This window comes from Ictalurus furcatus, chromosome 9 (genome assembly GCF_023375685.1).
Source record: "Ictalurus furcatus strain D&B chromosome 9, Billie_1.0, whole genome shotgun sequence".
NCBI classification, from domain to species: Eukaryota; Metazoa; Chordata; class Actinopteri; order Siluriformes; family Ictaluridae; genus Ictalurus; species Ictalurus furcatus.
Window position 1 is genome coordinate 13,172,439 of NC_071263.1, and position 13,137 is coordinate 13,185,575.

Below are 13,137 nucleotides of genomic sequence, written 5' to 3' on the forward strand. Positions count from 1 at the left end.
GATTGAGAGAGAGAGAGAGAGAGAGAGAGAGTTGAGGGCATGGAGGTCTGACTGACAGTAGGATCATCTTTTAGCACTGAGCAAAAGCTTTAGTCCACCTAACAAAATATATTCATACTCTTACTCTGTAAAACTGGATCTGTTTATTTGGTTGGTAAGAATAATATATATGATTAAACGAATATTCTAATAGAATAAAAATACAAGAATTTAATGTGTTTTAAAAGTATGTTTGTGACTTTCCATAGAACGCAGAAGTGACAGTCCTGCATCAGATATTCCATCCATGCATTTTCTGTATCACTTATCCTACAGAGTTGTGGGGAGCCTATCCCAGGGAACTCGGGGCACAAGTCTAGGGACATCCTTAGCCGGGTGCCAACCCATTGCCGGGTACAATCAAACACACATTCACACACTACAGACTATCAGACTACAACGCATGTCTTTGGACTGGGGGAGGAAACCGGAGTACCCAGAGGAAAGCCCTGAAGCACAGGGAGAACACACACACACACGTAATTCTGCACTTCAGCTTCTCTTCAGATTTTCTGTCCAATCTCTCTAGAATCTGAAGCGCCCCGCCACCAACATTATAAAAATCCATCTTACTAACTGTCAAGTACGGCTTAGCCCAGGCTGTGATAAGCACTACTGGCTATCTTAAAAGGGGGAGGAGCCACTCGATACGTCCTTCCCTGATTTCCTGATTCAGTGGAAATTATGGTTGCGTCCGAAACCGCGTATTGTGACAGTACCTACTGCACGGCCGTTGAAACAGTACGTACTAATCAGTATGTGCGTGTAATATGACTACAATCCTGGACATCCACCATGGTGGCATTGTCATGTGACCTTCAACGTCATCATAACCACAAAAATCATAAAGGGACCACCAGATTAAAGCAATCGCACTAACGGCAAGATGCACATCAGGAAAGTTAATTGAATTAATAATGTAATGTGGGCGGGGTTAACAGGCTGAGGTAAATTCATTACTGCTAGGGCACAGTTGGGCCCTTGAGCAAGGCCCTTAACCCTCTCTGCTCCAGGGGCGCCATATCATGGCTGACCCTGCGCTCTTATCCAAACTTCCTGGCATGCTGGGTTTTGCGAAGAAAACAATTTCACTGTGCTATGACCAATAAAGACTCATTATCATTAGCTTGGCCAGATAAGGCATGATGGAGATCACAAAAAAGGTTTCAAATGCTGTGACAACTGTTTTCTTGTTTAAACCTTCAACAAGTTGATGATTTATTTGGGTATTGTTAAACAAGTCCTGTTTAACCAGCGTTTAATACTTAAAAAGAGCCGACACGCTGTCTTCCGACATTTTTTTTTCTGAGCTTGACCGCACTAGTCCCGTTGCATTATGGGATTTTTGAGTCGCGTAGTGTCCACCAGTTGCACACTGCAAAATCTCGCCGGAAGCAGTACACCATCCGGGTGTTTCTCGCCTATTGTTTCTCGCTTATTGAGAATTCAGACATACTACCCCTCTGGCGTACTGCTTTTTGCCTACTGCGTATTAGGGTAGTACGCCATTTCGGACGCAGCCTATGTCAACACATTGAATAATGCTGTACATTTCAGGGCACTTCACAGGAGCTTTAATGGTCTCACCTACCACCGGTATCATATTTCTCTTTTCCTTTTCTCAAGAGAAGAAAATAAGCTTCATCTTACTTATGTTCTATTGCTTGCTTAAGTATTTCCAACAACTAGCCAAAGCACTTGGCAGCAAGCGATCTTCCTCCTGGAGTCATGAAAAACTGGCATGAAATTTTACCAGCGCCACCTAAACATACTGGAGCACTAGTTTAAGCGTGGAAAATCGTGGAATGTATGCAAGCCAAAAATGATTTTGTCTTCAAGCAAAACCCTCACAGACTTCATGTCATGAGACTCCTCGCTCTCATAACATACTTCCCCTGTTTAGTTCCACCTTACTCACCGAATCATTTATTGTAGTTGCTGAATAATATGGTTTAAGATGAATAACTGAATAATAATCTAAAAGAGTTTGTGTTAGCAGTGTGGTTGGGAGGTCCTTATTGAGATGAAAGGAATGTTTCCCAAAAGCACAGGATAATGAATCAAAATCTGTTAGAATTTTGCATAAGTAATAATTTTGCTCTCCCGAGCCATTTCTAAGTGATTTCGATAGATAGAAAAACATGAGGTCTCTCCAGTATTTGTAATTACCAATCTAATACAGTCATGCACTTGCTACATCCCACCAACAGGGCATGTGATTGAGCCATTAATCTAAATTATGTGTGGTGGAATTTAATGCACTGTCTTAAGCAGAAGTTGGGAAATCAAACGTGACCTCTTCTAGTCAGTAGCATTTTTGATAAATGCAAGAAATTATTGTTACTTTTAAATAATGCTCATTTGCGTTTACCTTTAACTACCCAAAGGCTTTTTACGCATCACTGTATGTGCTTTTATTGAGTGTGCTGTCTTTGAGAAAGTAGTCTTATATTTTCCCCAATTAATACGTACATGTACATGAATACTGACCCGTCTTGGAAAGCCACAGCTGCCAAATTTCCACACGCACGACCACAACCAAAGAATGCTATGGGAGAGCTATTTTACAACTCCTCTCCGTTCATCACTAAAGGCTGAAGATTGAACGCGGACGATGATGACACGCGCTGACTCAAACAGCAGGCGGCTATTGTAACACAACGCTTAAGTGTAACTCACATTTGGTCGGTCGCTCCAGTTTCCGTCTTCCTCGTTTCTTGCGAGGTAGAATTGGCAGCGTCTCGTCTTTGTCCTTCTCGGAGTCGCACTTGTCCTGGGCAACGGCAAATCCGTTCTCCGGGGAAGGGCTCATGCTGCAGGCAGCCTGGCGAGGGAGGCCGTTTTCCAGAGCATTCTGCTCCTGTGTGGGATGAGAGCCTTCGGAGGATCTGTTGCCATGCCTCTCTCCTACATCACCATTATGAACCTGAAGCTGTGAACAGGACTGGATTCCCGTTCCTCTGTGATTCTTGGACACACCCACCAGCTCTGTCAGTGATCCACAACTCTCCACCTGCAACAGGAAATGACAGCATTAACATTCCAGCCAAAAATATTCAATATTACAGAGGAGCACAGTCTTAACATACTGAAAGTATAAGACGCTAAAATAAGATGTTAAACAGACGGATTTTGATCTTTTATCAAAGACTATAGGTAGATTTTTATCATCTTAGCAAACAAAAACTATTGTACTTAATAAATATATGTAATATGTAAATAAATAACATTTTTTAAATAAGCAATTACCACAAATTGCAATTTAATGTAATATGATTTGAAACATTTTAAACAAATTAAACGGTACGGAATGGATGCATTAATCTTCTTTGTCTTTCTAGGCATTAAAGAAAAGTATCGTCAAACTACGTTGAACGATTTTTGTTTATTTTACCACTGTTTTGCAGACAGTTTGTTAGATAAACTATCGTGTATCGTAGAAATGTCCTGAAGTATCGTGATACGATATTTTTGTCATATCGCCCAGCCCTAAAGTATAAAGTACAATCTTATACCCTAACACTGGTGTATGTACATATAGAAAACTTATTTCTGTTTGCTTATGTTCGTTTCCTTAATACTTTAATAATAACGTTGTACAGTATATACACCCTAAATGAATGCTTTAAACTCTCAACTTAATGTTCAGGGATTCATCTTAAAGCATATTCAGTACATACTACGGATTATTGAGTAAATACAGTGAATGTATTTACAAGAATACAGAATGAGTTTAAGGGGTTAAGATCTATCGTAGTGATGGTAGACAAGTTGTGGAGAAGAAGGAGGGGGACAGTACTAATACTGATGATCTGTGTGCGGGTAGAAAAAGTTACTTCCTGATTAGTTCAGTATGAAGCGAAACCTCAGAAATCCTATAAAGCGTTAGCGCTTTCTTATATAAACCTGTATTCAAGCCAGGTGTTGTCAATATCCATATAACTTCAAGTTCATTAGTGAGAATTAGTCTGCAACAGTGGCATCTTAATGTAATTAATATACACTACCCTTCTAGTAATAAGGATATCTGCTCAGCTTGCAAATCCATTCCAACAACAAAACCTCTACATTTGCTTTTAATTAAGTATGCAAGTGCGTGCATATAAATAGTGACATACATAATAAAGACATCCTTGTTGATGTATCCTAAAACACAAGTATTACTGCTTTATCATCAACACAGCAGGCAATAAAGCAGCAGGTATAAATGACTTCTTACCAGGGGTGGAAAATAATGAAACACATGTACTCTCAGTACAGGGTTCACTCTAATGGTCCTTTTTGCATATAATTATTAATTTTAGTTATTTTTAAATAAAATATGAACCTTTGTTACTTTTATTTTTGATCACCATTACACGAGTAAAGAAAAAAAAAGAAAAAAACAAAAAAAGAATTTAACCTCAGAAGCAGGGCGTAACCTGGCCTGGGCATTCGAGGCTGTAGCCCTGAAGATTTTTTCTTTAGCCTCGAATAATTCTTCACTTGGAGCAGGTTGTCACTAAGTAACTTGAACGTCAGTAAAAGAAGACGGCAGTGTTGTAATTTTGTATTTTCAGTGAACGGAGGCGAGACCAATCAGACAGGGTTTATAGGAAAATACGTGGAAATACTCGTATCTTATTGGCTGACAGCTCTCAAGTCTGCCAAACGCTAACTCACACAGTCAGTTAGTATATAAGGATCTATTTCCATGCATCTATCCATCCATTTTCTATACCGCTTATCTTACAGGGTCGTGGGGAACCTGGAGCCTATCCCAGAGAGCATCGGGGCACAAGGCGGGGTACACCCTGGACGGGGTGCCAATCCATCGCAGGACACACACACATACACATTCACACACCCATTCATACACTTTTCATACACTATGGGCACTCTGGACATGCCAATCAGCCTACCACGCATATCTTTGGACTGGGGGAGAAAACCGGAGTACCCGGAGGAAACCCCCCCAGCACTGGGACACCAGGCAAACTCCGCACACGCAGGGCAGCGGTGGGAATCGAATCCCCAACCCTGGAGGTGTGAGACACACGTGCTAAGCCACCGTGCGCCCTGGATATATGTCGATTTTATTCATTCATTCATTTATTTATTTATTTATTACCAGTAAAGGGGTTGAAACTGAAACACTAACAGGAACACAAGAAAGCAAGGTGTGTAAAATGTCGATATGAGTTACAATTTACGTGAACATCATCAGAGCATAAGGATAGTGAACGTACTTTGCATGACACTGAAGAAGCTAAACCCATACAATGATAGCTTAGTTGTGCCTCCCCTTGACTAGCGACACCAATCTAGCCTAGTCTCATGTTAGTTATCCAAAACGTTTTATATTTTATCAGTCTGGTAGCCCTGCAAACCATGATAACACACAAGGTAAGTTTTAAGCTCAATCCAACTTTTTGTCCAAATTTAACTGTTTTTTAAGCAGTTAGCCATCACATGCAAGACAAAATGCATGGAAACAGTTTATTTAGAAGTCTATTTAGAAGAATCTGGGCTCAGCCCCGAATGATTAACAATCCAGCTAATGCCCATGCTCAGAAGCCTGTAAGCCAATTCAAAGACAGTAGGTGTGATTTTTAAATAATTGAATTTCGAGACCCAATCAAAATGAAGCAGTTTCCTGCCCAAAGTCTACACTTCTTGCACCAGATGCTTAGTCATCAGCAGCAATATCTGAGACAGTGGAGACAGAGATCTGCTAAGATGAGCAGCCCTGACTCAATTTATCAGGCATTTTCAGTTTAAAATACTTCAGAAGGAACCGCATTATAATGATCTGCAAATTATGGAAGCCAAAACCTATTAAGATCTCGGCATTTTACGGCTCAACATCCCACCTGCAGAAACATGAAACCGATAAAACCTTAGCTAGCTGAATGAGCTACACTAGCTAGCCAAATATTTTTGATGTTTTACAGTATGAAAGCTCTGTAGTAGCTCTGTTCGGTAGCAATAGCCTGTCGAGTAAAATCTCTAAGTGCGGCTACAGCCTATAATGCTCAGGATAATGTATAATGTATCTATCTTTGCTAGATATCTAACTATATATCTAGAAACATGTTCGAAATAACATGAGCTAACCCCAACAGCATCTGGCTAAGTAAGCTAGCCAGCTAATCTTACATTTCTTTATATACAACTGATAATCAAGGTGGCCTTCACTTCAGCATCACTCACTTGGTTAATTATCATAATAACCAAAGCATGTGGCAAAATGTGTCATGGTCTGATGAGGACCAAGGTAGACCATTTTGGACAATTCTAAAACATACAGTACTGTGCAAAAGTTTTAGTCACCCTATTTTTGTTACAGATTTTTTTTATTTTATGACTTCTACATTATCGAGTCATTTTAGATTCCCAAACATTAGTTTTCCAGAACAAAATTAAATGTTACAGATAAATGTATGTCAGTAAAGAAAGCAGCATATTACGTAAGAGACACTTTTCAGACAAGACACAATGAAGGCTGCAGGGTTTTGCTGCAAAAATAACAAGCATGTGCGACAGTCAAAGTCTCGAGAAGAACTGTGTCTGATTCTGTAAGATGCTCAATAAAACTTATAGCTCATTTCCTTATAAAACTGCACACATTGTACCGGAGACTACTATTTTAATTATTTTTGTCACACTTTCTTTCGTTTACTACTATTTACTGCTCTTTACGGTATTTTTTATGTAGAAACAATTAATTTCATTATTTTTGAAGGCATCTTTGCTCTATAGCATTTCTTTGCATATGCCTAAAACTTTTGCACAGTACTGTATGTTTAGTGCAAAAAAACACAGCTTATCACCCAAAGAACACCATGCCCATGGTGAAGCATGGTGGGGGCAGCATCATGCTATATGGCTGCTTTTCCTCAGCAGGGACTAGGGCTCTAGTCAAGTTAGAGAATGTATTTTGGCACAAACCGGTGGAATGGGCTATGCACAAGAAATCCCTTCGAAATCTGATAAATCTGTAGCATTTTCGCAAGGAAGAGCGGAATAAAATTGCCAATTCAAGAAGTGCTAGGTTTGTAGACTCTTTACAACCAGAAGGAACCTTAAGAAAGTATTAGTTAAGGGGTGTCCACAACCAGGTTACTGTATTCCACCCCCCCCCCACCCCCCCAAAAATGTTTCAATTCGTTTTTCACTTCAATTTTGATGGTATACCACATTAAAGGTGGAAAAAGATCTGATTTAATTTTTTACATGATAAAATACATCACATATTAACAGTGTGCAGGCTTTTTATATCCACTGTATGTAATGTATTATTCTAATTCAGGAGTATTCATCTAAAACGTGTAAAGTTCCAGTTACGTAAAATTCATACAAAACAGATAAGCAACTAACCCTGACTGAATGGCGACAACAAATAACTTTTCATGCTTAACCATTAACGATTTGTTTCTGGCTGTAAATAAGATGATTCAAAGCGGTTATGTTTTCGGAGTGGTGTGTCACGTTACAAGTTTAGACTTGTAACATGTAAACTCATCTGTTTTGATGTTATATCATCACATTGCCCAGCTCCATGTTATATAGCTTTACTGACAATGTCTTAGAAGAAAGTGCCACATTTACTAAATATAAATAAAAATATGGTTTTTGTGCACATAATAAAAGTTTTCAATAGCCATAGCAGATCTACCTGGAAAAGCAAACCCACATGACATAAACCACAGGCAGCTCAAGCTTGCTGAAAATTGAACTACATCTTTTAGATACGGCAGTTAATGCACATCTACTGTTGTTAACCTTCTATCTTTACCATTTCACAATCCTTCTTGTAACATCCTCTCTGTACATTTTTGGTAACCAGACCTCACTTTCATACTGTGTCTGTTTAACCATAGAAGGCACACTTGAGGGTTGACAATAGGCAAACAACAGGCAGGGATGTTGATGTACTATGACATATGATATAAATGTATCCTTTAAATCAAGGCTTGGCTTAAATAAATACATATTTCACTTAAGGATTACAAGTACGATTAAGCATTCTCATGTTTAGTCTGTCAGTGGCTATAAGCGGCACAATGGAGCCTAAAAGGCATCAGATGTGTCAGTTTATACTAGGATGAAAATTCTGAAATGAGCCTAACGTATGGAAATGAACAAGTCACAAAATGGTTTGCTTTTCCATTTACCATTAACTGTTCTAAAACATGAAGGAGCAGTGTTAGAAATGGTCCTGGCCTGCATGCAGGAGAATAAATACAGTATGAAAGAAATCTGAAGGTATAATGGGGGAGCGTTTGCAGCTAGGCATAAACTCTTTCAGCAGTGGTCTTTTTTCCTCAAAACCCCACCAGAGCAGATGCTTTGCGTTGGGGGAGGGTACAGAGTGGTTATGGCTGAAGGCTAATACTGTGCTCAGTTGATCATACTGTCTTCAGAAGAGTCTCAGAAACCCACTTTATATACTTAAAGAAATGACTTTTATTTTGCATAATGCTTTCTTTACAGTGTCATTTCGAAACATTTTCCTTTCAATACTTTCAATAAGTTTAACCTTTGTTTGAGAGCCCAGAGCACGAGAACCACATCATTCCACACAAGGATGGTTCTTATTAAGCACGTATCGCTTACTGGACATGGTTCCCAGCGTATGAAAATAGTGGCAAGTCACCCAAGACGCCAGCACAAAGCCCCAGGGCTTTATGACAACATATCCTGTATGGCTGCTTATTAATATCCTCACACAAAGACATACTGTATCGGCCCACTAATCCAACCACCTGCTTTAGGAGCACTTTGCGAGTGGTAAAAGATTGATATGAAATCAGAAACTGCTGAAATCAAGGAGGACAGATTTAGGGCCACAGGAGAACGGCTCTGCCAGCCTGACAGTGGTGCTCTCCGTACCCGCTGCTGCTTCGCCTCACTGGCTCTGAGTGTCAAAGCCGTCCTCGTGAAGAGGAAATCAAAGAAGGCAGACAGAACACAGCCATTTTATGTCTCATGCTAAAGAACCTCTAGAGTCACTGCTGGACCTGGTTGTTTCTCACTGCTGTCTGGAGTGTGAGAACATCATCAGGTCTCAACTTTTCATCTGGGAACATGAATTTATTTGAAATGTCTTGGATCTATGTTGCAGTGAAAAAGTGCAGCTTTTTCCCCCCCAAAACATCTGTATGGTTTTAAGGAAAGTAACACATGAAGTAATAGACAATTTAATTTTTTTTAGATAAGATCATCATGGCTAAAAAAAAATTTTTTTTTAATTTAAAGTAAGTCTGCAGAATAACTGTGGCAGGTTTTACATGATAATTAGAAGCTAATTTCCTTACACAACTGCACAGCAGTGTACTTAATAAAACTTACAAACTTCTCATTTCATTAGTTTTAGGGTGCATTTACACGACAACGATGTACTGTAAACGGAAAAGTTTTTCCTTTGCGTTTTGCGTACAGAGGACGGTCCCCGTTCACACGGATCCACGAAAACAACTAAAAAAGCTGTATTATGCGTGCCAGGCCAGTACTTGGCGATGTCACTTTATAAAGAAACACTACACGCCTGCGCACATAAGCGTTCACGTCACCGTGACCGCCATATTGATCCGGGCAAGACCGCCCTATAAACAAATACAAGTAAACAGCGGAGCTGTGGTTTTTCTGGATAAAAAGCACAATAACATTTATATTTCTCAAACCATTTCAACGGTTTATGATCTATGTGGAGTACAAAAAACAGTTCTGTCTCCAGTTATTTATAATCTCCATAGTTAGACTTGGAAAATGATTCATAGTCATAAGGAATTGTGAAAACTCACGCTTGTCAAGCATAGATTTGGCTTATTTTTCTTGGTTAATAAATGCTGGGATGTCCCTAATGTAATATAATTTAACGTACATGAAACCTGCATTAAGTTTTTTTTCATTGTGGAAATGGATTTTTCTGTCTTCGACCCCATCCTTCAGCTTTTCTTGTGCTGCAAGTCTGAAGTCTGTTAACAAAGCTCGTTCGTTTGTAAATACTGAAAAAAATCAAAATAATGCATCTTTAAGTACTAATAACTGATCGTCACTGTACCAAATTGGAACAAAATTGTGAGACACTCACAATCATTGTCTGCTTTCTATATTTTATTAGCAATAAAAGGATACAGATTTACTCCAAAACAGACTATTACAAAGATAATTATAAGATTTTGAACACACGTCGTCGGCGTAGATGCGGGTTAATAATATGGCGTGTGTAACAAATGTGTCTCCACTGGTCGTCAGAGTGATGCAGTAAATCTCCACTTTCCTGGAGAGATGTCAATAAACTCAAAATCTTGAGCGGCACAAGCACAGCCCTGTAGTCCGCCATTGTAGTTTTGAATGTCTCGCGCGTTGTTTTGAAGTACTCTTGCGCATGCCTATAGCCTGAACACATAATACGCCTGCGCTTGATGTCATCGTTTTCACAAGTTTGCATTTTGAGGCCCCAAAAAGACACTGTCGGGTAAACAGCCAAGCCGCATAAAAGGTTTTCCCTTTTTAGTGTTAAGGCGCCTCAAAAGCATCTTCTCTTTGCAAAATTTCTTTACACGTAATACTTTTGCACAGTACTCTATAAAATAAAGAATGTACTGTATTTTTAACAATCTTGTTCAATGTATTACATGTAAAACTCACTAAAGCGGGGCATTTCTACTTCCAGCAAACTCTATATGCGTTATGGCGCATTCTTTCCGTTTGTTTCAGTTTTTTCACTCAACGTTACAAAGAGCCAGAGGTATGAGAGGAATGTTGGCTGTTTGTCAGAAAGGAGCTAGTGGGCTCCGCGTGTTTTACTTTCCTCAACCCTCAGTCTCGGCCTAATAAAGCAGAATAAAGCAACCATTACTCAGCTCTAACAAATAATAAAACAGCTGGCAAATTGCAACCAGTAAACATGGCATTAAGTACACGCAAATCAAATGCAGAGCAGCATGGGCATTGAACAGATGTTGACTGAAGAGAAAATATGGCGCACTTTATACAAAGCATCTTTCCTACACGACCTATGAAATTTGCACGTGTGTAGTCAGACATTTTTCAGAAAAGGAAGGGGCAGGAAAGGGGTTGTCTCAACAGCCGCTAGAATACAGTGTAAAAATAGCGGGTGAAAAAAAAAAAACCACACACACAGACACACACACACAGTGTGAAGAAACAATACCATTACTGGGTCAGGATGAAAAGTGGAGCACATCTTATGAGAGGGAGAACACCTTTCTCATTACTTCCCTGAGGGACATCTTCTCATAGGGTTATGTTTCAGAGATAATTCACAGAGACAGTCAAAAGCAGCATGAAAATATCACAGTCCACCAATGCATGCACTGAAATTCCCCTACTATTACCACAATTACCTGTTGAAGGGTTGGTATATTGGGGTAATAAAATCAGAAAGCCCTAGGGGGCGGGAGGAGCGGATGTGGGGTGGCTCAGCGCCATGTGCTCTGACATGCCCTGTCCAGATTAATTATGCAAGAGCTAGGATTATTCTCAAACGCAGGAAAACGGGCTCCGTGGCAGACGATGATTAGCAGGGGGTGCATGTGAAAAACACTAGCTGACTTTCTCAGAGTGGGTTCTCTTTGGAGTAAATGACAGTCAAAAAGACTGACACTGAGAAACAAAAGGAAATATGAGAAGTGAAATGAGTAAAAAAACAAAAAAACAACAACAAGTCAAAGCAAAGAGAAATTGTGAGAGTGAAAAGAGAAGATAAATGAGTCAGCTCTCAGCCTGTGTGAAAGAATGAGTGTTATGCAACAACCTCGGTGACCCCGTGACCCAGACATGATCTCTGTCACGGGTCAGAACTGAAGACAGGCTAAACGCACATGCAGGGTAACATGAGCTGTAGCCCCAGTTAGCCTTCAGCCGTGCAGGCCACTAACCAGTCAGGTAAACACAGACACACACTGCCCAGATTAAATCCAATACCTCAATCACTGGAGATATTAATTAATTATGCAATTACAGCGAGACAGAGCAACTACTGCTGCTTATACGTCTTAATTATTTATGTCTTATTTCATCTTAACTTGCATGATACGTTTCAAGCTGTTTTGGAAAAATAGTTACATATTTCAATACAAGCGTACATTCGAATATCTTAATGTTTGAAACATTTTCATTTCGGGAACTTTTTTTTTTTTTACTGAATACTAACTGAGTCATCATCAACAAGTGTAAGAAAATGCTTATGTTGAGGGGAAAAAAACAACAACAAAAACATGACTGTTTATGATTTGCACTGCTATATTTTGTGTTCCGACAAGCCTTCCTGTATATCCTGTTTTTCTGCTTTCTTCCTGAAAGTAAATCCTGCATGTTAGAGCTAAACTGTACACCGACTGCAGAATACTCACGAGGAGGTGTCTGCGTTTGCGGCTGGGCCGTCCGACTTTGCGGGCCGGAGTGCTGAACGTTGGCCTGTCCGCCGCAGCCAGCTCCTTCTCCCGACTCACACTGTCAGTCTGCCCAAATGACAAAGAGCCTCCATGTCACAAATGCATCACACCACACCTCCACTCCCCACTGTTTCCCATCTGTTTCAGTCTTGTAATCTGCTACTTTTTCACACTGATTATCTGTTCATTTTGCATAAAATCACACAACTGAACTTTTTAGTAAAGTGGAATACTAAAGATGGTTTCTCAGACATTTTTTTCATTTGGCTCAATTTCTCTAGGATACAGTACAAATAAACATCACATTTATATTACCGAAATTTATGTTCAGCACATTTTGACGTGAAAGTAATAAACTATTAAATAGACTGATGTGAATCCCTACCACAACTCTGCACACACACCTGCTACCCAGAACATGTCAATGGTTTTCAACACTTGAGATGAAGAGCTGTTTAGTATTAAAGTATTAAACAGTACTAATGAATAAGTGTTCATTATGTGAATAAGTTGGAAATGTGATTGATATTAGGGGTGGGCGATAAGAAAGAAAAAATAAATCATATCACTATACTTAAAGAAATCCTCATGATACATGAAATATATCATAAGAAATAGTTTGTAATGTCCAATCAGTTACTTTTTTACAATTTTGTTTTTTTTAAACACTGACACCTGATGATAACTTCAATAC

At 39.5% G+C, this 13,137-nt stretch overlaps 1 protein-coding gene across 6 annotated transcripts in view; it reads right to left on the minus strand.

Moving 5' to 3' along the window:
- The window catches only part of dnmt3ab (DNA (cytosine-5-)-methyltransferase 3 alpha b), a 64,616-nt gene that overhangs the window by 46,088 nt on the left and 5,391 nt on the right, over positions 1-13,137 (minus strand). For 5 of the 6 annotated variants that reach the window (XM_053633367.1, XM_053633366.1, XM_053633365.1 and 2 more), the window contains 2 exons: positions 12,402-12,509; positions 2,719-3,052 (listed from right to left, as the gene is read on the minus strand). In XM_053633367.1, coding sequence (XP_053489342.1) covers positions 2,719-3,052; positions 12,402-12,509 — 442 coding nt within the window. Of the gene's footprint in view, positions 1-2,718; positions 3,053-12,401; positions 12,510-13,137 lie in introns of those variants that run through there. The other variant, XM_053633376.1, reaches the window with a different exon arrangement.